The 27,052-nt window shown below is 40.7% G+C and overlaps 1 protein-coding gene across 3 annotated transcripts in view; it reads right to left on the bottom strand.

The window, feature by feature from the left end:
- The window catches only part of RNF130 (ring finger protein 130), a 147,132-nt gene extending 124,182 nt beyond the window's left edge, over positions 1 to 22,950 (bottom strand). The window contains exon 1 of one of the 3 annotated variants that reach the window (XM_069077539.1): positions 22,627 to 22,950. In XM_069077539.1, coding sequence (XP_068933640.1) covers positions 22,627 to 22,876 — 250 coding nt within the window. In that variant the 5' untranslated portion in view covers positions 22,877 to 22,950. The remainder of the gene's footprint in view (positions 1 to 22,626) is intronic. The other 2 variants (XM_069077540.1, XM_069077538.1) reach the window with 2 other exon arrangements.
- Positions 22,951 to 27,052: the final 4,102 nt, after the last annotated feature.

Below are 27,052 nucleotides of genomic sequence, written 5' to 3'. Positions count from 1 at the left end.
ATTATAAATGCTGGGGGGGGGAGGGGGGCAGAGCCAAGATGGCAGCACAGAAGCAGGAAAATTTTGTGTGCTCCCCCCATAACCACCTCAAATACCTATAAAAAATTATTCTAAACAAACTTTAGGGCTACAGAACCTTCAAAGTGACAGAGAGAAACAAATCTCCCATTGAAGGCAGCCCAGAAGGAGGATAGGAAGGGTCCATTGCAGCATGCTGGGAGTGGAGCCCAGCCCCACATAAGCCCGTGGTATTAGCCCCAGGGTACTCTGACCAGCAGCAGCTGGAGGGACTTTGGGAGAGTGGATCACCAGCAGCTGTGGTGGTTTCCAGAATTAACAACTCATAAATGCCAAAGACAAAGCGAGAGGTCAGTGTGGACTTTGGCAACAGGGGGTCCGGGAGTGAGGAACAGCTGAGGTGCGGTGGCCACTGGGGCATAGCTGCTTCAGAGCTCCTGGCCTGCAGATTGTAGGGGGACCAAGTGACCATTCAGGGGATAACCCCTTTTGCTTTAGCCTGCTTGGCTCTGGACTGCTGTGTAGGGTGGAGGTCCTAGAATGTGTGGCCAGGTGTCAGAGCTGGTGGAGACTTCAAAGAGGGCACCCAACTAATAGCTCTGGCAGCTGCGAAAACCCCAGCAATTTGGGACAAAGCTCTTCCCTTTGGAAGTAGAGTTCTACTGTGACAAAAAGCTTAAAAGTCAAGTAACTGAGTGGCAACATGAGCAAGCAAAGGAAGCAAAGCAAGATCAGCAATCTGACTTTAGATTCCTATTTGGGGGACAAAAAGGATTAAAGCATGGAACAGGAGGAAGACAACTAAGTCAGAACTTCTATACCAAAAGCTTCCAAGAAAAATATGAACTTGTTACAAGTCAAAGAGGAGCTTAAGAAGGATTCTGAAAATCAAATAAGAGAAGTGGAAGAAAAATTGGGAAGAGATATGAGAATGATGCAAAAAAAATCATGAAAAGAGAGTCAACAACCTGACTGAAGAAAATAATACCTTAAAAAATAGACTAACTCAAATGGCAAAAGAGGCCCAAAAAGCCAATGAGGAGAAGAAGGCCTTAAAAAGCCGAATTTGCCAGATGGAAAAAGAATCTCAAAAGAAAATGATAAATGCTGGAGGGGACATATGAAAATAGCACACTAATATACTGTTGGTGGATCTATGAACTAGTCTAACCATTCTGTAAAGCAATTTGGAACTATGCCCAAAAAGTTAATATATTGTACACAACCCTTTACCCAGAGTCACCACTAAGTCTATACTGCAAAGAGATCAAAGGAAAAGGAAAAGGACCTGTATGTACAAAAATGTTTATAGTAGCTCTTTTTATGGTAAGAAAGAACTGGAAACTGAGAGGATGCCCACCAATTGGGGAATTACTAAACAAATAAGGGCACATGAATGTGACAGAATACTACTGTGCTATAAGAAATGATAAAGGGAGATGGTTTCAGAAAAAACATGGGAAGACTTACATGCACTAATACAAAGTGAAATGAGCAGAACCAATCATTTACACAGTAACAGTAATACTGTAAAGATACAAATATATTGTAAAGATATATTATAAAGATATTATGAAAGACTTAGTAATTCTTATCAACACAATGACCTACCACAGATCCAATGGACTCCTAATGAAAAATGCTATTCACTTCCAGATATAGAACTGATGGACTTTGCAAAATGAAGCACTATTTCTCTCTCTCTCTCTCTGGATGGCTAATATGAAAATTTGTTTTTCATAATTTCATATTTGAAGTGGGTTTTGTATCTCCTGCTTTTTATGGGGGGGAGGGAAGGAGAAAATCTGGAACTGAAAGTAAAATAAAATTGAACTTTTAAAGAAACAGAATCAATCTGTAGTAGTTCCAAACAGCATGGTAATTCCAGTTGCTGTTTCAGAAGGAAGAACAATAAAGGTGATGATAGTGACAGAATTAAGGATTAGAAGACTGAGGGGATAGGGAAAGGACAAAAGAACAAGTGATTCAGGATGTAGCACATTAGAGAAATAGGGTTAAGACAGGAGAGGAAGGGAAGTTTATTCAGATCAGAGAGGTATCAAGAGGCAACAATGCCGGGGCACAGTGAATAGAGCACTGGCCCTGGAGTCAGGAGGACCTGAGTTCAAATCCAGTCTCAGACACTTAACACAAAAAAACTAGCCATGTGACCTTGGGCAAATCACTTAACCCCAATCACCCTCCAAAAAGCGAAAAAGAAAAAGGAAGAGGCAACAATGAAGGGGAAGCACACTGAGGAAAACTAAAATATCAGAAGACTCTGACTGGAGAAAGAAATTTCAACAGCCATATCTTGGAGATAGCAGTTTCAGAGAAACTGCATACTGGACATGTCAAATGGTGGTCTCATTCAGACACATGTCAAAAAATGGAACTCATCTTTCCCCAAGCTCGCCTCTCTTAACTTTTCTATTTCTATTGAGGTAACACCACTAGTCCCTAGTCTTATAACTTTAGCATCATCCTCAAATTCTCATTCTTCCTCATCCCACATTCCCTACCTCATCCCCAAGGAATACAAAACGAGTACATGTAAGATAGTGTTTGATTTATTAGAGAAATGCAAATAAAAACAACTCTGAGGTATCACATCACACCTATCAGATGGGCTAACATGACAAAACAGGAAAATGATAAATGGTAGAGAAGATATGGGAACACTAATGCATTGTTGGTAGAGCTGTGAACTGATCCAACTATTCTGGGGAGTAATTTGGAACTATGCCCAAAGAGCTATAAAAATGTGCATACCCTTTGACCCATCAATACCATTTCTAAGTCTGTATCCCAAAGAGGTAATAAAAACTGGAACATGTACAAAAATATTTATAGCAGTTATTTTTGTCGTGGCAAAGAACTGGAAATTGAGGGGATGCCCATCAAGTAGGGAATGGCTGGACAAGTTGTGGTATTATGAATGTAATGGAATACTATTGTGCTTTAAGAAATGATGAGCAGCAGACTTCAGAAAACCCTGGACTTACGTGAACTGATGCTAAGTGAAATGAGCAGAACCAGGAGAACACTGTACATAGTAACAGCCACACTGTGTGATGACTGACTTTAATAGACTTAGCTCTTCTCAGCAATGCAAGGATCTAAGACAACTCCAAAATGGAAAATACTATCTACATCCAGAGAAAGAACTTTGGAGTCTGAATGCAGATGGAAGCATACTATGTGCTCTAAAAAAAGAAATTAATTTTTTTTAAAAAAGACAATGTTTGCTCTCAAAGAACTTAAAATCTTGTTAGGTAGGTAAATGGAAACAGACAACAATATAAGAAATTATAGGACTGACTATCAAAATGAGTGGTATAGACTAAAAATGCTTAGAAGTTTGGATAAGGGAAAAATTATGTAAAGGGAGGTAACAGAACTGGCTAAAGCAGAGGGTTTAGTTTGGAGAATAATAGGAGATTCCATTGAATTGGTAAATGAGGACAGATTACAAAGAGCTTTTAAAAAGTCAGTTTGAGGATTATGAGCATTTCCATATAGGCTAGGAGTCAAATGTTATCAAAGGGAGTGTACTGCTTAGGGTCTCAAATGGTTTCTTCCTGTATTCCAGAATGGGTGGGGTAGCATCATATGAGGCTAAGAGTTGAAAGGGACCTTATCCATTGTTTAATACACAGGCTCCCCAAGTGGGTGATACTATCTCCTGAGGGGTACTGGAATAATGGGGGGGAAAAGCAGCAGTAGCCTCAGATGCAATTGGGGGTGGGGCGTTGAATAAAATAAAGGGACAGTGCAAGCATAGAGAAGAAAAATTTGAAAAGCCTTTCATACATGTTACATCTGTTGTGTCAACAGAGTTAAAGGTAGTGATTATATTATTTTCCAAATAAACACACAAAATGCCATCAGTGGTCAAGTCCATTGACACTTAAGAAGCAAGTGTTAGGGAGGGCAGTGCCAAGATGGCGGAGTAAAAGCAGGAATTTGGCTGAGCTCCTGCTCCAACCACTTCCAATACCTGTAAAATATGACTCTAAGCAAATTTTAGAGCTACAGAACCCACAAAGTGACACAGGGAAATGAATCTCCTGCTGAAGGCAGCGTGGCAGGCCAACAGGAAGGGTCTATTGTACCAGACTGGGAGCCAAGCACAGTTCCGCAGGAGCCGCGCAGACCCAGGGTGGCCCCAACCTGGGGCCCAGACTGGCAAGAGCAGACTTCAGGAGAGTGAATCACTGGCAGCTGTACCAGTTTCCAGACTTCTCAACCCATAAATGCCAAAGAGAAAGTAAAAGGTCAGTAGGTAACTCTGTTGGAACTGGGTGACATAAGAGTGATGTCTAGCCTCTGCTCCCAGGGTGGGGGTTCATAGAAGTGAGGGCAGATTGGGGGAGTGGGTAGTTAGAAGCAAACATTTTTTAAAAAGGACAGAGTCAAAGTAGAAAACAGAATAAGTGGCGGGCAGGATAGGATGGAGGGAAATATAGTTAGTCTTTCACAATATAAATACTATGGAAACATTTTGCATAACTATACATGTATAATCTATATTGAATTGCTTATCTTCCCAGTGGGGGTGAGTGAGGAGGGAAGAAGGGAAAGAATCTGGAAATCAAAGTTTTAAAAACAAATGTTAAAATAATTGTTTACATGCAACTGGAGAAAATGATATGTAGTCACTGGAGTACAGAAATCCATCTTGCCCTACTAAAAAATTAGAGGGGGGGTGGGGGAAGATATAAGAGACAGCAGATTGGGGAAGGGGTATTCAGTAACCTTACTATCTTGGGGTGGGGTAGGGGAAAGACAGGGAGAAAATTTCTAACTCAAAATCTTGTGGAAATTAATATTGAAAATTAAAAATAAATAAAAACTCCAGAGACTATGCTTAAAAAAAAAAAAGTCCTTGCTTTCAAGGAGTTCACAATCTGATGAGAAGAAGTTATATGAAAAAAAAAAAGAAGGAAGTGCTGGCAGGTGAGTGTGCTGGGAAGTTCAGAAGGCACTGGCAAAAATAGGTGCATGTAATGACTTGTTTACAATATGATACTATACAGTTATATGACATTCAGTGCAGGAAAAAACCCCAAAATTATTAAATTTAAGGTTCATCTTTTTAAAAATTTATATATTTTTGAAATGACACAAGTTTCAAAAATCATTAAATGGCTAAAGAAAGTAGATTCGGGGGAGGGGGTGATGCTAATATTTTTTTAAAATGGGCAGTAGACCAAATAAGTTCCCAAAGAAACTGAGGTCTAGGGAAGGGAGATGATTTGCCAAAGTCCTAAGCTAGAGGCCAAAGAATCACAAGTCTTAGATTCTAATTTAAGCTGTCCTAATTTACTTACTAGTCACATTTCTCCTGGCAAGTTTTTTTTTTATCCTCCAAGCCTTCATTTCCTCACCTGGAAGATAAGGATAATAATACCAGCTCTGGCAAATTCATTGTTATGAAAATCAAATGAAATAATAGATGACCAAGTACTCATTCTTGAAAGATGGATAATTACTTTTATTTGGTGTGGGAACCTTCTAGATGAATACAGTGGCTCATGAAAGCTCCCTCATACAAAGACAGTACCCAATTTTAAAATCTTCAATCAATATTTATAAATGCCTTGATGATTCTACTTCCTAAATAACTTTTGTCATCTACTTCATTTTATTATCTATCTTAGAAGTGTCAAACTCTGGACCCCAGATTGAAATGTCACTGGGAAATGTTTAACAAAATAAACAAAACTATGACATAGATAATGATAATTTATAGTTTTTCTAATATTTCCACACACATAATCCTTACCCTCCCAAAACCACTTCTGTTTGAGCTTGACACCACTGATCAGGGATCAGTATGGTGTAGATCACACCACAAGCCACACTAGGTCAGTCAGGACTTCCATCAGCGATCCTCTCCCTATAGCCTCCAACTGATCCCTGCTTCAACATTTTCCCTTTTCAGTTAATCTTCTACACAGCTGTAAGCCACTGGTATTTGTAAAGCACAAGTCTGACCATATCACTCCACTGTTCAACAGGCTTCAGTGGCTCCCTCCAGGATAAAATGGAAATTTCTGTTTAGCACTTAAAATCCTTCACAATTTGGCTCCCACCCATCCTTCTTGGTTACACATTCTCCTCCACCAGTCCCATACACCTATTCTATTCTTGAGCCCAGGAACTTGTTTATTTGCTCTTCTTCCCTTACAACATTCCATCTCTCATCTCTGGGCAAAGGAACAGGCATTCAGTCCCTCATGCTGGCCACGTTCTTCCATATCACTTCTAGATAGCCCCAGTAGTTAGGGATCCCTCTCAATAATTTTCTATTTCTTTTGACTATTTCCTGCATTTACTTATCTGTGAACATGCTGTATGATCCCAATAGAATATAAGTTCCTTGAAGGGAGGCACGGTTTCACTGTTGTACTATATTTCCAACAGCCACCTAGCAAAGTGCCTGGCACTTCAGTAAATACCTAATAATTTGCTGACTGAATGAACTGAATTTATTAAGCACCTATACTTTATTAGGTACTAGACATACAAAGATAAAGAATATTAAGATAGTCCTTGACCTTAAAATTTGTTACAACTGACAGAAATTTGACTTAAGTCCACCTTTTAAAAACAAACACTTCATGGAATGACCATCAGTCACTTTCAGATGGGAAATCATTTTAATTAGCCTAACAAGACACCACACTTAGCAGGTCTGATATATAGACAGTATTTTCAGAAATCATAATTGATCTTTTAGGCAATTTGGTTTTGATATACATTCGATAATATTTAGTGACTTCAGTTATAAGTAGCTTTTATGGGGGGTTGTGGAGATAGGGGACCTATAATGTGAAGGGTCTAATAATTACTGCAAGGATGATCTTAAGGAAGGATAGCCATTTTGGTCTGCAAGGCTGAGGTACTGATAATTTTTCTTTTTTTTTTCCCCCCTTTTTTTGTTTTGCTTTTTGGAGGGCAGTTGGGGTTAAGTCACTTGTCTGAGGCCTGATCCGAACCCAGGTCCTCCTGACTCCAGGGCCAGTGCTCTATTCACTGCGCCACCTAGCCACCCCCCCCCCCAATAATTTTTCTGAAGATAATTTTGGAAGAAGCTATTATCTTAGAGCTGGAGTGGGGATGGACAGGTCTATTCAGGTTTTGAAAGATTTGTTGAATTTATAGCATGCTAAGAGATTACAGATGGCTATACTTTGAAGAAAATTATTTGTAAACCAAAAAGGCACAATAAACCACATTTCATGCAAATAAATGTTTCTTCTACACAGGAAAGGAAATAAAATCTTTCAAAATAGGGGTTGCATTTTCATTTACAGTATGTAATAGTTAATAAATATAGGGACAGGTCTGATACATGCTCTAAAAAGATGTCAATTTTCTATAAACCTGAATAAAAGACAGCTAAACTCTAATATTAATTCAATTCCCAATTAGAAAACATTAAATATTGAAATGTGAATCTGAGTAACTAGTCTTCAAAAAAAAATAAATTACAAACCCCACAAAATTCTTAGTCGAAAAAGTTACCAATACTAGCACTCAAATTTACATAGTCAATTACTAATTGTTTACAATACTAGAAACTGTTTCACAAGGCCTGTATAAGATACCATAAAACTGTAGTGATGACCAAATCCCTACATTTATTTACTATTATATACTAAAAATACAAATGCAGCCCCTATTTTGGAAAATTTTCTTTCTTGCTTCCACCATATCTAATTGACTGTCAAGCCTGGTCAATTCTATCTCCAAATAATCCCTCCTATCCCTACCTTTCTCCCGATTTACATAGCCACAACCCTTGATCTCACTCATTCAAATCCTTGTCACCTTTCACCTAGACTTTTTTAATAACCTCCTCAAAAGTCTCTCAGCTTCTGGTTTCTTCCTTCTTCATTCAGTTCTCCACACAGTTTCCAAAACAATCCTCACTTGAATGTCATTTATCTGCTCAAAACCCTTCAGTGGCTCACTGCTGCCTTTAGCATAAAATACAAACTCCTCAACCTAACACGAGGCCCTCCATAATCTTGCTTCATCCCACTTTTCCAACCTAATTTCACATTACTCACCTTTACACATGCTACATTCCAGTTAAATTAGATGACTAGCTCTTTTCCCAACCTAACCTTCCACCTCCTATCCTCTATGAATTCACACAAGCTTTCTTCTATGTTTGTGATGCAACCTTTCATCCTTACCTTTAATAATCTTCCAGAGGGGCTTGACTACAAGAAACTTTCGCTGAAAGGACCCTTGTTGGTACTTTCTCCTTCCTCAAATTCTTTTGTATTTACTTATCTTCATACATAAACACCATACATAGCACCCTAATGGAATTTAAGTAGAACTTGAGGGTAGGAACTTTCTTGTTTGTATCTTTCTATTCATAACACCTAGTAAAATACCTTGCACATAGTAGGCATTTAACAAATATTTGTTAAATGAAATGAAATGAAATGATATTTATATATCAAATTTGCAAAGAAAGGAATAGTATGAAGAGGCTTATTTCAAAATTAAGCTCAAATCTACTGATATGCCCAGAAAACACAAATGCATATGACAGAAAAATACTTCCCCTTGGAAAAATCCTTATCAAAATCCAAGTATACCCATACCAAATTTTTATATATTTCAAAGCATCTACTGTTTATTTTCAAATACAAAGTATACAAGGAAGGCTTTTTAGTATCTTTATTAGCATTAAAAATATTTTAAAATGCACTCTTATAGCAAAAGCTCTTATGGCAAATAATTACACTTCCTTATTCAATGTTTCACCGAGAAGAGAAGGCTAATCATCTGTACACCTACAGTGCTGAACATCTCAATCTACACTGCAAAGGCCATAGACAATTGAACAATGTCAGCAGGTTTCAGCATCAATAGTTGTCCATTATCATCTGTCATCTGTACTTTGGTACTGTACATCACAAATGGATTTTGATTGTTTTTCACATGCTTAGAACTCAAATTTATCAGCTGGATATTCTCCATGACATAATGAAAAGCAATTTAAGAATGATTTTAAATGATGGCTAATACAAATCACTTTTCATGAAGAGACAATCAAAAATAATTTCTATCATAATTTATATTTTATATGCTTTGTAGAAGAGATTTTTAAAATGCTTTGGGATACTTGTTTAATGCAAGAAAATATATTAATCAAGATAAATGAAAATTCCATGCCAGGTCTGTTATAACACATTTTAGAAATTCTTCAGCATAAACAGGGGCTAATTATGTATAACTACTCCTCAATAGTGGAAATAAAATACTGAGTGTAAAAGAGATCATTAAAGTCAGATTTGCTTATCTTCTATGTTTTTACTGGTATAGAACTGTATTAGCACATGAAAAAAAATACTGGGGCATGGGGGATTTTTACTGGCTGTAATCCCTACAGATTAACAGCAACAGACATGGAAAACACTTTACCTCTTATTCCTGTGCTTCCATGTGAAACAGACAGATATTCTAGCATTGCCCTTTCTAGACAATTTGGTTTGGCCATTTTTCTGTCCCAGCAAAACTCGGGCCCCTTGTGGAAAGGGTACGGAATTTGGAGTGAGGAGAGGCTAAAATTCTGAACTCCAATCAATGCAATGACCTGCTCCATAATTCCAGAGGACCCATGATGAAACATGTTACCAACTTCCTGAGAGTGGTGATGACCTCAAGGTGAAGAATGAATTATATATTTTTTTGATATGGTCAATGTGGGAATTAGTTTTGCTGGACTATACTTATTATTTTTTTTTAATAAAGATCCTGCTTTGCTTTTGGGGGGAGGAAGGTGCTGGAAGGGACAGAAAATAGATTTCTATTAAGCAAAAAAAAAGGACAAATTTAATAAACAAAAATTTTATAAATAAAACCTAACAATAGGGAAAACAAAACAAAGTCTACAATCTTAAACCTAAGGAGCCAGACCATAATGAAGCTAACAACTTTATCGTGACATATAGTATATTCTGCAACCCTAACAGAAACTTATGAACTTCAATCTTCTTTCTCATTTACATTCAGATTTTACCATCATGTTAACTTGAAAAGATAAGTCTAAAGTACTTAGAGAAGCCCTCCCTGTGGTCAGCAGTGACGACTCCCCCCCATCCAGCTCTCCAGGCTTCTTAGATGCCCTTAAACTTAATATAACCCATCTACAACTGAGAAGGAAGAAATGTATTAGGGAGCGGAAGGAGGCAACCAGAGTTTTGGTATAGCCCTAGAAGACCCAGAAAATACCCTAAGATGTGTTCAGATCTCTCTTTGAGACTTTGCACAGGACAATTTATAACCCTAATTTGAGTCTCAACCAAAGGCTAGGAAACAACATGCTATAGCAACATGCTGACCTTTAGAAAATATTTTTTTCCCTTTTCCTTGAAAGCTGAGAAAGTAATTTTAGGCCTGGATTTCAGGGTTGGCTCCGAAGACTACAAATAAATTTGTCCATTCCACCCTAGTACACTTGGCACTCATTTTCTCAAAAGTATTCCAATAACCAATTGGTTTTCTTTTCTTTTCTTTTTTTTTTTTTTTTTGCCAACTGACTTTCTACATTTTTATTGTTTGCCAAAAAAGGGAGAGATTGTGTGATGACAAATCTTGTAGGGTCTTTCAGGACCCTACATGCTAACAGACTGCTAGTGTAGCTGTGAATTAATATAGTCATTCTGGAAAGCAATTTGGAACTATGCCCTCAAAGACACTAAAATGTGCATACTCTTTAACACAGCTATATACCCTTACTAGGCCTACGCCTCAAAGAGACCAAGAAAGAGGAAAAGGACCCATATATAAAAAAAATATTTATAGGGGCGGCTAGGTGGCACAGTGGATAGAGCACTGGCCCTGGAGTCAAGAGGAGCCGAGTTAAAATCCAGCCTCAGACACTTAATACTTACTGGCCATGTGACCTTGGGCAAGTCACTTAACCCCAATTGCCCTGCCTTCCCCCCTCCAAAAAAAAAAAAAGCAAAAAAATATTTATAGTAATCCTTTTTGTAGTGGCAAAGTACTGCAAACCAAGTGGGTAGCTAGTAATTGGGGAATGGCTGAATAAATTATGCTACCTGAATGTAATGGAATATTAATTGTTCCATGAAAAAGAAAAGATGAAAGGGAAGGTTTTGGAGATCCCTTGATATATTTGTCTGAATGGATGCACAGTTAAGTAAGCAAAACCAGATAAGTAATTTATCTAATAATTACACTGTAAAAAGAAATAACTTTAAGAGACTTAAGAACTTGGATCAATGCAAAGATCAACTACCCAAATGATGAAACATGTATCCACCTTCTGATGGAGGGGTGATAGGATTCAAGGTTCAGAATAAAATAGTTATTTTTAGACAGAGACAACATGGGAATTAGTTTTATTTTACTATGTATATCTGCTAAAAGGGGTTTTGTTTTTCTTTTTCTTTTCAATCAAGGGGGGAGAGGGGAAAGGGAGAAAACAGATTTTAAAAACTGAAAATAAAGTTTTAAAAAATGGATCTGATGCAGCACTTTGTTCTGCATTCTCTAACACACTTAGCTATAATACAAAATACTACATATCTACAATACTACATAACAGTTTGTCTTATCCCCTTGCCAGACTCTAAGTATAAGGATGCAAGTCTTTTCTAAACTTTATACCTCCTCCCTCACCTACCACAGTACCTGACACAGAATAAGCTTTAATAAATGCTTCTTGAATGATGGAAAAGAGAACAAAGAAAACTGCAAAGTTTCTAAAGTTGTCATAGAATCAACTACTCAACTAACAAGCATTTATGAATCATGTTAATAATGTGCCTGGAAACTGTGCTAGTAACTGGGAATACAAAGACAAAATTAAAACAACACTTGCCCTCAAGGAGCTTACATTCTATCAAGGGAGACAACACATACATAAGTATATACAAAATAAACATAAGGTAAATTTGGGGAGGAATAGGTAGTCTACTTGGAGATCAGTAAAGTCTTCATGAAGAAGGTATAACTTGAACAGAGTTTTGAAGAAAAGAAGAGATTCTACAAGGTGAAGTTGAGATAGGAGCACATTCTAGGCTCTGGGGATAGCTAGGGCAAAGTCACAGAGACAAAAGATATAATATCCTTTACCAGGATAGCAAGGAGGCCAGTTTGGCTGGAACATAAGGTCGTGTGAAGGAGAGTAAGGTGTAATAAACTTTGAAAGATAGACTACTGAGATTGTGAAGGTCAGTCAGTCAATAAGCATTCAGTAAATACCTACAAGGTGCCAGGCACTGGGGATATGAAGAAAGGCAAAAGACAGTCTCTGATCTCAAGGAGCTCACGTTCTAACAGGTCAATCAACAAGCAAATAACTACGTACAAACAAGCCATATACAGGACAAATGGAAAATAATCAATAGAGGGAAAGCACTAGAATTAAGAGGGATTGGAAAGACTTCCTGTAGAAGGCAGGATTTTATCTGAGACTTAAAATAAGTCAGGGAAGCCAGGAGATGAAAATAAGGATGGAGAAAATTCCAGGCATGAGGGACAGCCATGGAAAATGCCTAGAGCCAAGCAAGAGATGGAATGACTCATTTAAGGAGCAGCAAGGGGGTCAGCATTGTTGGATCTAAGGTGAGGGGGGAGGATGTAAGTGTAAGAAGATAAAAAAGATGTAAGGGGGAAGATGAGGGGGCTTTGAATGCCAGAGGATTTCATATTTGATTGGTAATAGGAAGCCACTGAAATTTACTAAGTTGAGGGGGTACAATGAGAGAAGATGACACAGTCACACTTGCACTTAAAAAAAAAATCACCTTAGCAGATGAAGGATAGACTGGCATTAGAAGACACCTGTGGCAGGCAGACTATCCAATAAGCTATTGAAACAGTCCAGTAGTAAGGTATTGAGGGCCTGAATTAGAGTAGAGACCAGTGTCAGAGGAGAAAGGGGCACATATCTGAGATATGTTGCAAAGGTGAAATCAACAGACCTTAGCAACAGATTGGATATGGGGAAGGAGTTGAGGATGATGCCTAAGCTTAGAGTTTGGTGGACCAGAAGGATGTTAGTGCCATCAAAAGTAACAGAGAAGTTTGGGAGGATGGGGGAAGGTTTCAGGGGAAAGAATGTATTCAGTTTTGGACTTGCAGAGTTTAAAATGCCTACAGTGTATCCATCTTAGTATGTCTAACAGGCAGTTGGAGATGTGAGAGGAGAGATCAGAAAGATAGGAGAAGCAGCAGAGACTAGCATCCTGAAAGCCTAGAGAAAAGAAATATCAAGGAAAAGAGAAATGATCAACAATGTGGAAGGCTGCAGAGAGTCAAGAAGGTTAAGGATTGAGATAAGGTTACTGGCAATTAAGATTATAGAGGTAATCTTGGAGAGAGCAGTTTCAGTTGAATTGTGAGGTCCAAAGGGAAGTCTCTGCATTTTATCCTAGAGGCAAGGGGAAACCCAGAGCTTTTGTTTTTGAACAAAGGGAGTGACATGGTCATACCTATGATTTAGGAATATCACTCACTTTGGAAGTTGTGTGGTGGACAGATTACAGAAGGGAGAAATTTGAAATAAGGTGACCAATTAGGTCTAGGTTAGAATAAGGCCTAAACTAGGGTAGTATGTGAATGGAAAGAAGTTCATGGATGCAAGAGATGTGGTGGAGGTTGAACCTATAAGATGGGCAATGATTAGGTGGGGAAAGGGTAGGACAGAGGGGAAATGCAGAGTTGAGAGTAGTTGAGTCTGGGTTACTGGAAAGATAATGCTACTATTGACAGAGAAGGAAGTTAGGAAGACAGATGGGTTTGGAGAAGAGATAATTAAATAGCAAGCAGTTGTTCCTAGTATCTGTACACTAACTCCACAACGAGAATTGTAGAATTTTCTGAAAGGGACCTTAAAAATCTCCTAGACCAACTCCTTCATTTTACACATGATGGTATTTGCATCTGTATTCAAGAAATCTTCTGGGAGCTGGGTGACACGGGGCCCAGCTTTGCTCTGCCAAGTAACTGCTGTGTGACATGAGGCAATTCACTTTAATAAATATTTTTAAGTGACTATTGAGTGCAAAGCACCTTGTTTGTAGGATACACAACTTCTTAGCCTCCCTTGTCCTCAATTAAAAAAAATCTAAATTAAAGGAGTTGAATTAGGTCATCTCTAAGGTCTCATTCAACCCTAACAATCTAGGGTTCTAAATTGTACAACTGTTCTACTTAACATGTATCAACAAGATCACCTCAGTCCTAGTGCTCACCCCTCATCAGTACCCTCTGCCCTAGGCACTCCTCTGACTGAAGGAGGAACAGAACTCTTCTCACAATAGCTACTTATGGAGGGTGCCCAGGCCAGCCGGGTTATGTATACTCTTTGGATTCTCTATCATGCCCCCAGGGCTATTTGTATCCCTATCAATTCGAACAGTGCCTTGGTACATCTGATTAATGTTTACTGACAGAATGGGTTTCCTTGCAGTTTGCCTCTTCTTTCTCTAATCCATACCTCACGCTGCTGCCAAACTGATATATTTTTTTTTGAGAGGGGAAGGTAGGGCAATTGGGGTTAAGCAACTTGCTCAAGGTCACACAGCTAGTTTTCTGTTAAGTGTCTAAGGCTGGATTTGAACTCAGGTCCTCCTGACTCCAGGGCTGGTTCTCTATTCACTGTGCCACCTAGCCGCCCCCAAAACTAGTATTTCTAAAGTGCAGATCTGACTATTAAACTCCCTTGCTCAATAAGTTCCAGTGACTCCCCATTTTCTTTAGGATAAAATATGAATTCCTTAGACCATTAAAGTTCTTCATAATATGTATTCAACCTAACTTTTTCAGGCTGACTTCACATTACATGACTTCTATTCTCCAGCCAAACTGGTCAACTTGCTATTCTCCATATGTGACATTGTATCACTCATCTCTATGTCTTTGCAGAGGCCGGTCCCCATTGATGGAAGGCTCTCCATCCACACCTCTCAGCCTCCTAGAATCCCTAGCTCCCCCCAAGATGGGGGTCATAAAGAGTCAGACACAACTGAAACGACTGAACAACAATAAAGTTATTGAATGGTCACTGCCTCAGACAAACTGAGGCTTGGAAAAGACCTTCATTTAGAAAGGCCAAAGTCATCCACTGCATGCCAGACCATTTCTAGTCATCTTGACTTTTGTCACTTGGCACTGGACTTTAATGACTCTGGAGAAGAGAGTGAGCTGACAACTTCTGGCATCTCTGCCTCACTCAAATCTAATTCCTAAACAAGTTAAGACATCACCCTTGTGATGTCATTGGTCCTCTTCAAGAAAACGAAGAACTAAGGGCAGGACATACAACAACAATTTCAGGCTGCCTCAAATTTCAAAACTTATTGAATAAGGCTAATAATGGTTAAATACACAAACTTTTCTTTATAATTTTTTTCTTTCAAATTTTGTTAGATATGAGTTGCTTGCTAAGGAGATATCTTGCCATCATGTTTGTTTTTAAAACAGCAGGGTAAAAGACTATACTACATTTTAGGGAAGTTCATAGCTTTAGAAATACAATCACAAACAGTTCCTGAATCACAAACACTTGCACTAGGCTAACTACTCAGTCTGCTCTCCCCGCAGCCTCCATACTGGCTCCAAGGAATAAAAACCTTGCAGCTTTTAGGAAACAAAGGAAAAGAAGTGGTAGTGAAAAGAAGAAGTCAATTAGGATGGCTGCCCCCCTGGAGAAAAGACTCCAAGAAAATTGATTTACCTGTGATTTCGCCTCAAAATAGTCTTTTCCTGACTGAATTTATTCCAGTTCATTTACTTAGAATCTTTGAACTCACCATTTTAATGAGGCAATATATTGGAAATGGTACTTAAAAGTCTGAGAACCTTTTGAATCTTGGTTCTGCTATTTACCATTACCTGGTTCCACTATTTACTTGTGTGACCCTAAGGAAATCACAACCTTGTGGGGCTTCTGTTTCTTCATCTGTAAAACAAGGTGAGCAGGGAAGGGCAGAATGAGTTGGACTGAATTATCTGAAAGGCCCCTTCCATCTGTATATAATATTTAAGGCAAATAGGTAAAGAGCAAGCACTCATTCACTCACGGTTGTAAGATTCTAAGATTTCTTTCCCTCTAATACCCAAACTGAGACTGGCTATATCAAGGGAATGGAAGTTCCAGCCAATAGCACCGACCCTTTCCCCTGCCCCACAGAACCTAAAACTGGATTGGAGTCACTCTGCTTTGTATCTGTAGTTTTGCTTGGTCTGAATTCCACCCAACAAGAAGTCCTTCCCAGGATAAACTGATCACCAAAAATGTCATCGTGTTTTATTCAGCCCTGGATACGCTTCACACCTTCCCAAGTCCCTCAGCCTTCTTTCCTTTCAGCTCCCCCCCCCCCCCTCCATAAGGTCTGGAGGGTGGAGCACTCAACTGCACCCAAAGCTTCCCTCTAGAGAGAGAGCAGAACCTGGGCTTTCCATCTGCAGCTATGGGAAGTTGCAAGATGCTCTTGGGCCAGGTATGCCCCACTACTTTCTAGCATTCTTTTGTGTGTAATCTTCCAGCATTAGATGGTAAGTTCCTGGAGGTCAGTGACCATTTGTATTTCCAGCATTTGGTACAGTGCCTGGCACATAGTAAGTACTTAATGTTATTGAATTAAACTGAGTTGAACCATCAGCTCAAAATTTTCAGGGATTGGAAGACTCCTAGTCAGACAGACCTTCAGGTTATTATTACCACTGAGTGTAGGTGGCACTTACTGCGCCCTCCATCACCATCAAAACTTATTTAGTCCTTTGTCATTATCACAGTCCCAGGTAGGTGCTGAAACTTCTGAAAATAGAAGAGGCACCATTACCAATGCCCCCAAAACTATTGCTCTGGTGTCTTTTTCAGATTACACTGGAGAGTGATAAAGGCATGAAGTAGCTAAGTGCTACTGGGGATGAATGGCCTCTTCTACCCCATGCCCAACCTGGGAGTGGATGTAAAAAGAAATCTTGAGGATTCTCCCCTCCCAACAGATTTTTTTCTTTGGGGGGGGACACTAGGTAAAAGAGGCCATTCTTTGTCTCATTTCTTACCTAGCCTTAATCACTGAATGGACTTTGCCTCAAACTGAGACCTATTAAAGACCTTAGCTTAAAATGGCCAAGGTCTTCCCACTACATCCCAGGTCATCTCCAGTTGTCCTGATCTATATCTCACCACTGGGCCCAGATGGCTTTGGAGAAGAGTGAGGCTGGTGACTTTGCATAGCCCTCCCTCACTTAAATTCAATTCACTTGCAATTCATGGCATCACCTTCCTGATGTCATGGTCCTCTTCAAAAACAAAGGACAAACAACAGCAACAAACAACTATTTTCCAGGAACTAACACCTCAAAGAGAGTGATGGAGAGGGAGAGAAGAATGAAGTGGCTGCCCCAATTGAGTATCATTCCAAATCAGTGGCCTCCCAACTTCCTCTATTATCAACCTATCACCCCCCTAATTGAATCAACTAGTACATCTTCTGTACTATAGCTGCAGCAGCTAAGTGGCACAATGGATAGAATACCAGGCCTAGAGTCAAGAAGATTTATCTCCCTGAGTTCAAATCTGGTCTCAGATATTCACTAGCTGTGTGACCCTGGGCAAATCGCTTATCCTTGTTTGCCTCAGTTTCCTCATTTGTAAAACGAACTAGAGAAGGAAATAGCAAACCACTCCAGCATCTTTGCCAAGAAAACTCCAAAAGGGGTCACAAAGAATCAGACATGACTAAAATCACTAAATAACTGTCCTATAGGTAACAGACTCCCATGGGTCTGGTTCCCTTAGTTCCTGTGAACAAAATTCTCTTTATCCTAAAATTTTGCCTTTCAAACTCTCTTCACCAGTTTGCTGGAAACCTGGCTTTCTCTGAAAGATATTTCGATCCTGACCACCATCTGCAGTGCTAGCTGCTTGTTCTTTTATGCTGGGACACAGTGGCCCAGAAAGAGTTGTTCGACCCTTTTCTCTTCACTACTGCTTCTATTCCCTTTCTCTGCTGCCATCATTCAGCAGCATCTTTTTCTTTGAGGGTCTCTATCAGCCTGTCAGGGTTCCTGTTGCAGTCATCTATCTACTCGCTTTCTTGAAAAAGAAAAGTTCTCTCAAATATATATAAACCCTATATTTAGGGGCTTCAACATTCACACTGAGGTCCCTTAAAACACTGTAGTTCATCAACCTCAACATCAGATCCTACATTTTCACTCTGTATCAGTCACCCACATAGGCAGCCACACCTTAGATTTCACCATCTTGCAAAATAACTTTCGATTACAAGATACTGAAAGAAAATCCTCTGATCATAACTTCTTGTCCTTCCACCCTTCCCTCTGTCTCACTCCTAGTACTACCATAAGTCTTAGAAGGACCTTCTGTATCTTCATTCCTTCTTGTTCCCAGAGTTCACCAGTACTTCTTTCCTCTGAAGTCTCTTTTTCAGACATCAACTAGAATATAGTATTCTACTAATGTGACTTGTCCTCTTTTACCATTCATACTCTGCCAGCCCTCAATCTTGGACCATTCACACCAGTCCTTCTATTCTGTATTAGAGGAAATCACAAAATTGTAGTGACTGCATTCATTACAAATTCACATAAGCTAACTTTAACTGGGGTCTTACTGATAGACAAAAATCCTTTTACTTTTTTTGGAATAATTCTCTATTGTGATCTGCACACTCACTTCCAAACATTCTCAAGTGGACAAAGTCACCTTGTCCTTTTTAAAAAAGACCTCTTCTTTCCATTTACTGAAAAAATCAAAGTCATTCACTTTTAAATTCATCTCTCCTGCTCCACAATTCAAAACTGCTGAGGAAAAGGTGACCCTACTTGTCGAGGTAACAATTCTTTTTTGACCTTTATCACCATAAACCTGCTCTGGTCTATCTCTCCATTGTTAAAACAAACAAACAAAAACCAACTTTCATTCCCTCAAGTTAGCCTTACAGTCTTTGAAGCGTTCCTCCCTTTCACTGTTAAACTCCCAAAAAGTCCATGTTCTCAGCCTTTTCTTTCTTAACATCTAGTCACTTCCTATAACCCATTGTAACCTGGTTTCAACCCCATCACTGCTTACTAAAGATGTCTTAACAGCTAAATGTGGCGGCCTCTTTTCATTCCTCATCTTTTTATCTCCCTTCTGCTTTTAATACTAACATATCTTCTTTCTGGATATTCTCTCCCTTAGCTTTCCTGGCACACTACTCTCCCTCTGGTTTTTCACCCTTTTTGATGGCCCTTCCCAAATATTCTTTACTGTATTGTCATCTACCTCCCATTCCATAGCAGGAGCAACCTCTAAGATTCTGTCCTAGCTTCTTTCTCCCCATTCTTTCCCATGGGTTCAATTACATCTATACAGATGACTCCTAAAGCTATATATCCTAATAGGATCTGAATGCCAGTTTCACATCCTGAACTGCCTCTTGGGCAGATATCTCCACCTGAATGTTCTCTTTACATCTCAAATGACATTTCCAAAACTGAATTCATTTCTCATCTTTCCTGCTTAATCCAGCATGCCTTCAAAATTTCCTTATTTCTATTGAGATCACCACCACCATCCTGTCATCCATGTTGTTACCCTGGAGTCACTTGTTCTTCTTCCTCATTCCTCACATTCAATCAGTCGCCAAATTTTGTGTAATCTATCTCCATAACATTTCTCCTACCCCTGCCCTTCCCTCTATTCACTGGACCACACTTCTATTTCAGGCCCTTATGTCCCCACAACTAGGAAGTCTGTAATGTTGTAATGTCTCCCTGCCTCACACAGCTGCCCAAATAATCTTCCTAAGTACAGGTCTGACCACATTACTCCCCTGCTCAAAAATCCTCAATAGTTCACTGCTGCCTCTAACATAAAATAAAAACTCCTCATTCCAGAACTTATGGCTCTTCACAATCTGGCTCAAAACCACCCTTCCCAGCATTATTTCACATAACTTCCTCCCTACATTCCAGTCAAACTAGAATAGCTCTTTCCAAACTGTACATTCCTTCTCCTGCCTCCATGAATTTGCACAAGCTGTGCACTATACCTAGAAAAAATGAAGAAGTATTTATTATATGCTTATTGTGTCTCAAGTACTGTGTACTACCTCCTTACCTCAGCCTTTCAGAATTCTTATCTTCCTTCAAGGTTCAGTTCAGGTGTTATTTCCTCCTAAAAGGCTTTTTCTGAGCCATTAGCTGTGAGTGCCTTCTTCTTTCTCAAATAATCTTTTGTTATATAGGTACATGTTGTATTTACTCAGTAAAATGTAAATGAGAGCAGTTCTATTTTATTTGTGTATTTGTACCCTCCAGTGCACAGCACAGAGAAGACACTTAATGAATGTTAGCTGAATTTAACTAAATTGACTGGGAAGAGGTAAAGAAGACGATTTGTGAGTATACTGCATTTCAGGAGGCATACTAGAAGGGCAGCACAACGACACTGGGTATTGAGGGCAGAAAGGAAGAAGGTAGCTGAGGAAATTTATCTGCTAATTTAAATTTTTTTTTCCTAAAATGGCCGTCAGTACTCAGGAGAAGGGGGGGGGGGGAAGCTTCCTGTTCTCAGGGCTCAGTTTATCATTTTTGGTAATAGGCTTCAGTTATGTTATGGGTTAAACTCTGAAAATGGCCTAGGATCCTAACCAACTCTGAAAAAGAATGTACAATGACTGTAATTTTACCTAGCTGTATTTATATCTGTGTCATATTAACAATACCTTATTTTTATTTCTACTACAAAAACATAAATATACAATGTACTTATGTTAGACCAGGAGTCTTAAACAAGTAACTCCTGATATATTATATACATACACATAGACATATGTATATATACATCCAGCTATTTATCCATCTACAAACAGCCAGCTGAGAATGGCTGGTTGTCACAAAAATATCTTTTCCCTCCCTCCTTCCCTGATGCTTGAAACTTCTTGCAAAAGAGGCAATTTTAGGTTTGATGTGAGGAAAAACTTTTGGATAATTGGAGCTTTCAAAAGTGGAATAAGCTGCCTGGGGAGGTGGTGGGCTCCCCCTCATTAAAAGTCTTCTAGCAATGGTCAGATGGCCACATATCCTGTATTTATGTTGTGGGGAAGATATTATGTTGTGGGACTGGATTAGATAGCCTCTGAGATTCTTTCCAACTATTTCTGTGATTCTGCAAAAATAAAGTCCTCCCATTCCTTAAAAAATGTTATCTATATACATCAAACCAACCAACCAAATCCATTTCCCAGAATTAGCAACTGTGGAGAAAGTTCCTCTAAAAAACAATATTAGAATTTTAAAGTATTATTAAAACCATTACTAGGCCCCCTAGATTGTCTATTTCAAGACAATGAGAATGAAATTTAAAAAAAAAATACACTTTTCAGTATCTCCAAGTAGAGCCTGGGTTAGATCACCACTTTTCAAAAGTGTGTACTTCATAACCCATACTTTGCAACTTAATTTTTTGAGAAAAACCTCTCTTAGTAATCTATTTCTAACCTTTGGTTCATACAATATGATACTAAACTTTTCCCTAAATGTTTTATCCCCTCAGTAACCTCCTCTATAAAAGGAGAAAGTTGTGCTAGATCTATGATACTATGGATTATTCACTCAGCCTGGATGATAGTCAAACATCAGGATAAGGCCAAAAGGCTTGAATAGAACTACATACAATACAATTACTCAAAATACCTTTTAGGGGTGGGGGTTGGTAGGCATGCCTGGCATCACAAAACATGGCTAAAGAACTCCTGCTAGATAATTCTCTATTTCATCAAACTGAATCTTTAAGAGGACTGTAGGAGCCAAAAGCAATTCTGAAAATGTCAAACACCACCCACCCCTTAAGCATTTATAAAGAATGGGAGGGTAGAAATGGCTAACGTCATGGTCCAATTTAGCAGAGCATTAAGCCCCTTATTTCAGACCTGCTGCGTCTGAAATGTGGTTAAGGGTCCATCCATCATGACAGTTTCCCTCCTCTCTCCAAAGACCTCCTTTGTCTTCTCGGTCCCTGCCTGCACACAGGCAGCTCTCACAGTCCTGGCAGCGCTTGCGCTTGGAAACCGGCCACCGAATTGAAGCCGAGCCCTAACTTTGACTCCTTACAAATACTGCAGATTTACAGAATCCTAGAATATCCCAACTGGAAAGGGAAATTTAGAGATCATCCAATCCAACCTTCTTATTTTGAACAGCTATTATCCAAGGAAGGGCAATAACTTGCCCAAGGTCACTCAGTTGGTAAAGAGCAGACCTTGGTACTCGAACTCGGGTCTTCTAACGCCAAGCACAGAGCTCTTTTCGCTCTATCCCATGCCACCAAGTGAGAGGGCCTAGCTGCAGTTTTAAGCGCTCCGTGGGACTTTGGGCCAGGTGCACACTCCAACAGCGCCAGGGGTTTACGTCTGCTGCTCGGCCAGTGCTTCCTGCCTGGGCACACCTGCAAGCCCCAGACGTGGTGAAGCGCCCGAGTCAAGGCAATTACTATTTATTAGGCGCCCACTGAATGCCAGGCACCTGTGCCAGGCGCTGCGCTGGGAGGGGGAGGGGAGAGGAAGCCCCGGCCTTTGCCCCACTTACCTCCATGTAGCGGCAGGGGAGCCAAGACCTGGCCCCTGACCTCCACCTTGGGGGAGTCGAGGCCGTATCGGCCACGGTCGATGCGGAAGGTCCAGGGGCCTCCCCGGCCGGGCTCGTGCACGGTCACGTTGATGAGCGCCGTGTAGTACTCCTGGCTCGCGATGTCTGCTCCGGCCGCGCACAGGCACCAGTGCAGCACGGCCAGGAGGACCAGGCCAGGCCGCCGGGGCCCCCTCCAGCGGCCGGCCATGCTCCGGGGGCTCAGGACGGGGCCGGGGACGAGGCCCGGGCTCGGGCCGGCACGGAGGAACCGCGCGGGGAGGAGGCGCTGCGGGCAGGCCGGGTCAGTGCGGCCCGCGGGGCCCAAGCGGCTCGGAGCCTCGGTCGGCGGGCCAGGCAGGACAGGCGGCAGCAGCGGACTGGCGGCCGCTTCTCAGCGCGGCTGCTGCCGGCCCATTCCCCCGCCCCGTCGGTCAGGGTGGGGAGGCCGCGCCGGGGCGGCCCGCTTCCCCCGCAACACCCCGGGCACGGATCGGCGACAGGTCCATGGAGCCCAGGCGGGCGACGAATCGGCGGGGCCGCTGCGGCAGCGGCTCCTCCCTCCGCGCCCCGCCTCACTCAGTGCCCCTGCCCCTGGGCGGTGCGGCTGCGACTAGGACTGCCCCGGGCAGACAGCTCCGCTCCAGCCCCGACCCAGCCCTCAGCGCGGCTCCGCTCCGCTCCGCCCCAATCGGGAAGGCGGGACCCGCCTGGGAGGAGAGCGGAGGGGCGGGGAAGGGCGGGGTGCTTCTGGGGGCGGGGCGGCAGCACCTCCCCTCGGGATTCTCCGAGGAAAACGAGGGCGGGGTGAGTGAGGAGCTGGGACTAAGGCGCGGCCTGCGAAGCTGACCCGAAGACTAAAGCGCCTCGAGGACCGGCTCAAGGAAAGCAGGGAGAGCAGGACCAAGGCGGGGGGTGGAGCTCCAGTCACCCGGCTAGCTCGAGACGAGCCTCCCCGCCCCCAAGCGCAGAAAGCTGGCGCGCAGGCGCAGTAGCCTAGACCTGCCCTTGCCTAAAGCCAAGAGTCGTGTGAAAGGAGCGCTTATGGGGGGGGGAGGGTCGGAGAGAAAAGTACCCTAAGTTAGAGCCCGCTATCACTGGTGAGAGGCGAAGAGGAAGCAGCTCTCACTAATAAAGTGATATAATGGATATCAAGTTTGAAGCTTGAAGGATCCATGTTCAAGGTTTTGTTCATCTGCTTACTAGTTTTTAACCTTAACCAAGTGGATGAGTCTCTGGGTTTCAGTTTACCTATTTGTAAAATGAGGACATCGATATGGAGGTGATGGAGGGGGGAGCTTTCCAACTATAAATTTTAAGGTTCTCCCAGTGTGGAGTGGCCCCTCACTAGGTACCAACTTTAACTTAGAGAAGTGCTCCACTCTCACCACCATCTCCCACCCCTCCCCAACCTCCTTTCTAGGGCAGATTGGATGGATTTCTTACCTTTTACCCCACGCAGGCATTCTGCCAACCCAGCTGGTCCCATTCAAGTAAAAAATGTGTGTTCAATTCAACCAACCAAAAATGGCTTATTCTACTTTTTTGTAGTCTTTGCCAATGTTGGTGACCAGATTCAGTAAATGTTAGTTAAGTTGACTTGAAACATTTGATCTTAGTGATAATGTTGACTGGAGGTTAAACAAGTCAAAGATGGGGAAGACTATTCCCCTCAAAAGGACTTGGGGGTTTTAATCCCAATGCCCAGTGGAATTCAAAATAACTCTGCTCTCAAATAAGCTAATACAATCGTAGACTTCCTTAAAAGAGTCAGTCGGCAAGCTTTTATCAAGCGCTGAGTACCAGCCACTGTGCTAAGAGCTGGGGATACAAAAAACTCATGAAACAATCTCCACCTTCAAGTTCCCATTTTAATGGAGGAGATAATGTATGAATAATTTAGGTACATTCAAGATATATAGAGGGTTTGTGTTTTGTTTTGTTTTATCCCTTCTTTCTCTTTGTTCAGCCCGTTGGTTATTATAATCCTTTATAACATGACTAGCGTTCAAAGTGAAGGTATTTGTAGAACCTCTTGATTACATGCCACTATGGGGGGGAGGGGAAAGAAGAGGGAAGGGGAGAAAATTTGAAACTTAAGAGACTGTGGAACTGAATGTTGTAAACTAAAAGTAAATAAATAAAAGAAAAAAGCTGCATAGAGAGTAGATGGAATGTAATCTAAGAGGAGAAGGTATTAGCAGCATTGGACACCTGAAAAGTTCTTTTGCAGAAGGTAGGATTTGAGCTGAGCCTTGAAGGAAGTCAGGGAAGCTAGGAGTCAGGTAAGAAGGGAGAACATTTCAGGCATGACGGAATGACCATGCAAAAGCTCCAAAGAATTGGGAGATGGTGTGCTCCGTTCAAAAAGCTGCAAATAGGCCAATGCAGCTGGATCATAGCAGTTGTAGAGGTGAGTGAAGCATAAGAAGTTTGAAAAGGTTGAAAAAAGACCAGGTTAGGAAGGGCTTTAAATATCACAGAAGTTTAGATTTAATCATGGAGACAATAGGGGGCCTCTGGAACTGGAGTTCACCGAAGGGGAATGGTGGAGGTGACATGTTAGAGAGGTAACTATCCTGCCATTCTCTGTTCTCTTAAGATTCTTTCTACAATCCTGTTTTCAGTTTTGGGTGCCATGTTTAAGAGGAGCCTTGACAAACTGGAGCCTCATATAGAGGACAGGAAACAAAGATTCACACTTCTATCCTGTTTTTTTTTCAATTTTATTTAGTATTTTATTTTTCCCTAGTTACTTGTGAAAACAATTTTTAACATTCATTTTTAAAATTTTGAGTTCCAAATTCTCTCTCTCTCCCCACCCCACCCCCATTGAGAAGGCAAGCAATTCTATATACGTTATACATGTGTAGTCATGTAAAACATATCTATAATACTGATAGTTTCTTTCTAGAGAATATGCATACATGGATAACTTAATCAGTTTTGGAAAAATCCCATCATAGTACCCAGAAAGACAATAGTATCGAAAAGAGGGAAGACCTTGAAGTCTGGAAGACCTAGGTTAAGTCTTGTCTCTGACACATATTAAGTAGCTGTGTGACCCTGGGCAAGTCACTAAATCTTTTACTGTTCCAAGCAACTACATAAGTTACAGATGAATTGCTGATCTTCATTGGTGAAGGGAGTTTCCACACTTCTGAGTATAAGGAATGTTTTGCTTTTCTGTTTATATCCTTAGCACTGAACACAGTGCTTGCACTTAATAAGCATGTAATAAATGTTTTTCTTCCTTCTGAGTCACATGAAATCACAGGTCAAATGAAACTCATGGAAGGTGGTTTAGGAACAAAAGTTTCCTGCTATTAATGTCTTTTAAGGAGAAACACTGACTTGTAAAGAGAGACACTGGTCACTTGTAAAGAATATGGTAGATATTTGGATACTGAGTGGAATAGATAAATTTCTTAGGTTCCAGTTATTAAGGTTATGAATAGTCTAGAAAATTGACATATGAAGAACTGAAGGAACTGGAAAACTTTAACTTGGAGGAGAAAAAAGAATTCAAATTCTTCAAATATTTGAAGGAATAACCATGTAAGAGGAAGAGTAGATTTATTCTGGGTGACTGGACAAAAAGAGACAAACATAAAGGAATCTGTGTAAAGTGCTAAAAATTGGAGGGATGTGAAAGGCATAAAAGCAAAGTCTTATACTTGGGTCTAAGAATTTTAGAAGGTATAGTACTTTGGTGAATTATACTTCCTTTTCCTAGAAGTGGTGAAAGGACAGTTTAACTCAAGGAACATTTATCAAGTGCTTACTACAAAGATGAACAATAAAAGTCCCCGCTTTCAAGAAACTTAATGTCTACCAAGGTGATATGTCTACACAAATAATTACAATAATACAAGGAGATATGTCTATATAAATAATTATAGCAATACAAGGTAAAATGTGATAGAGACAAAGGAGACAGCCAAACAAAGTGCTTCAGGAAAATTTCAGCTAAGGAGTCAGGAAGTGCTTCGCTAAGGAGGAAAGTTGGGCTGAGGCTAGATACTGAGATCACACTGAGTATAGGATCAGAGTGCTTGTCCTCCCATCAGCACCAAAGCAAGCACTCACACATAAACAAGCCCCTTCTCTGGGTGATAATGATAACGGGAGGTTCTAAAAAAAAAAAGTTAACAATTGAATTGACCAATGAGAATAACATAAGATCTTTAATCTTAGAACTGGAGAAGAAAACCAGGGGACAAAATTAGTGACATGTCTAAGGCCATCGAGGCACTTAGGGAGTGGCAGAGCCAGTCTTCATATCCAGGTCTCCTGACTTCCTAGATCAGCTCTTTCCATCACATTTTAATTCTATCTCCATGCCATCTTCTTTGGACACTTTGATTGGCAAGGTGAGCACTGGCTA

This window comes from Petaurus breviceps, unplaced genomic scaffold (assembly GCF_028583685.1).
Source record: "Petaurus breviceps papuanus isolate PSGF00001 unplaced genomic scaffold, PetGlider_PUasm1.0 90994, whole genome shotgun sequence".
Taxonomy (NCBI): domain Eukaryota; kingdom Metazoa; phylum Chordata; class Mammalia; order Diprotodontia; family Petauridae; genus Petaurus; species Petaurus breviceps.
The sequence above is the reverse complement of the archived record's forward strand: the minus strand, read 5'-3'. Positions and strand labels throughout refer to the sequence as shown.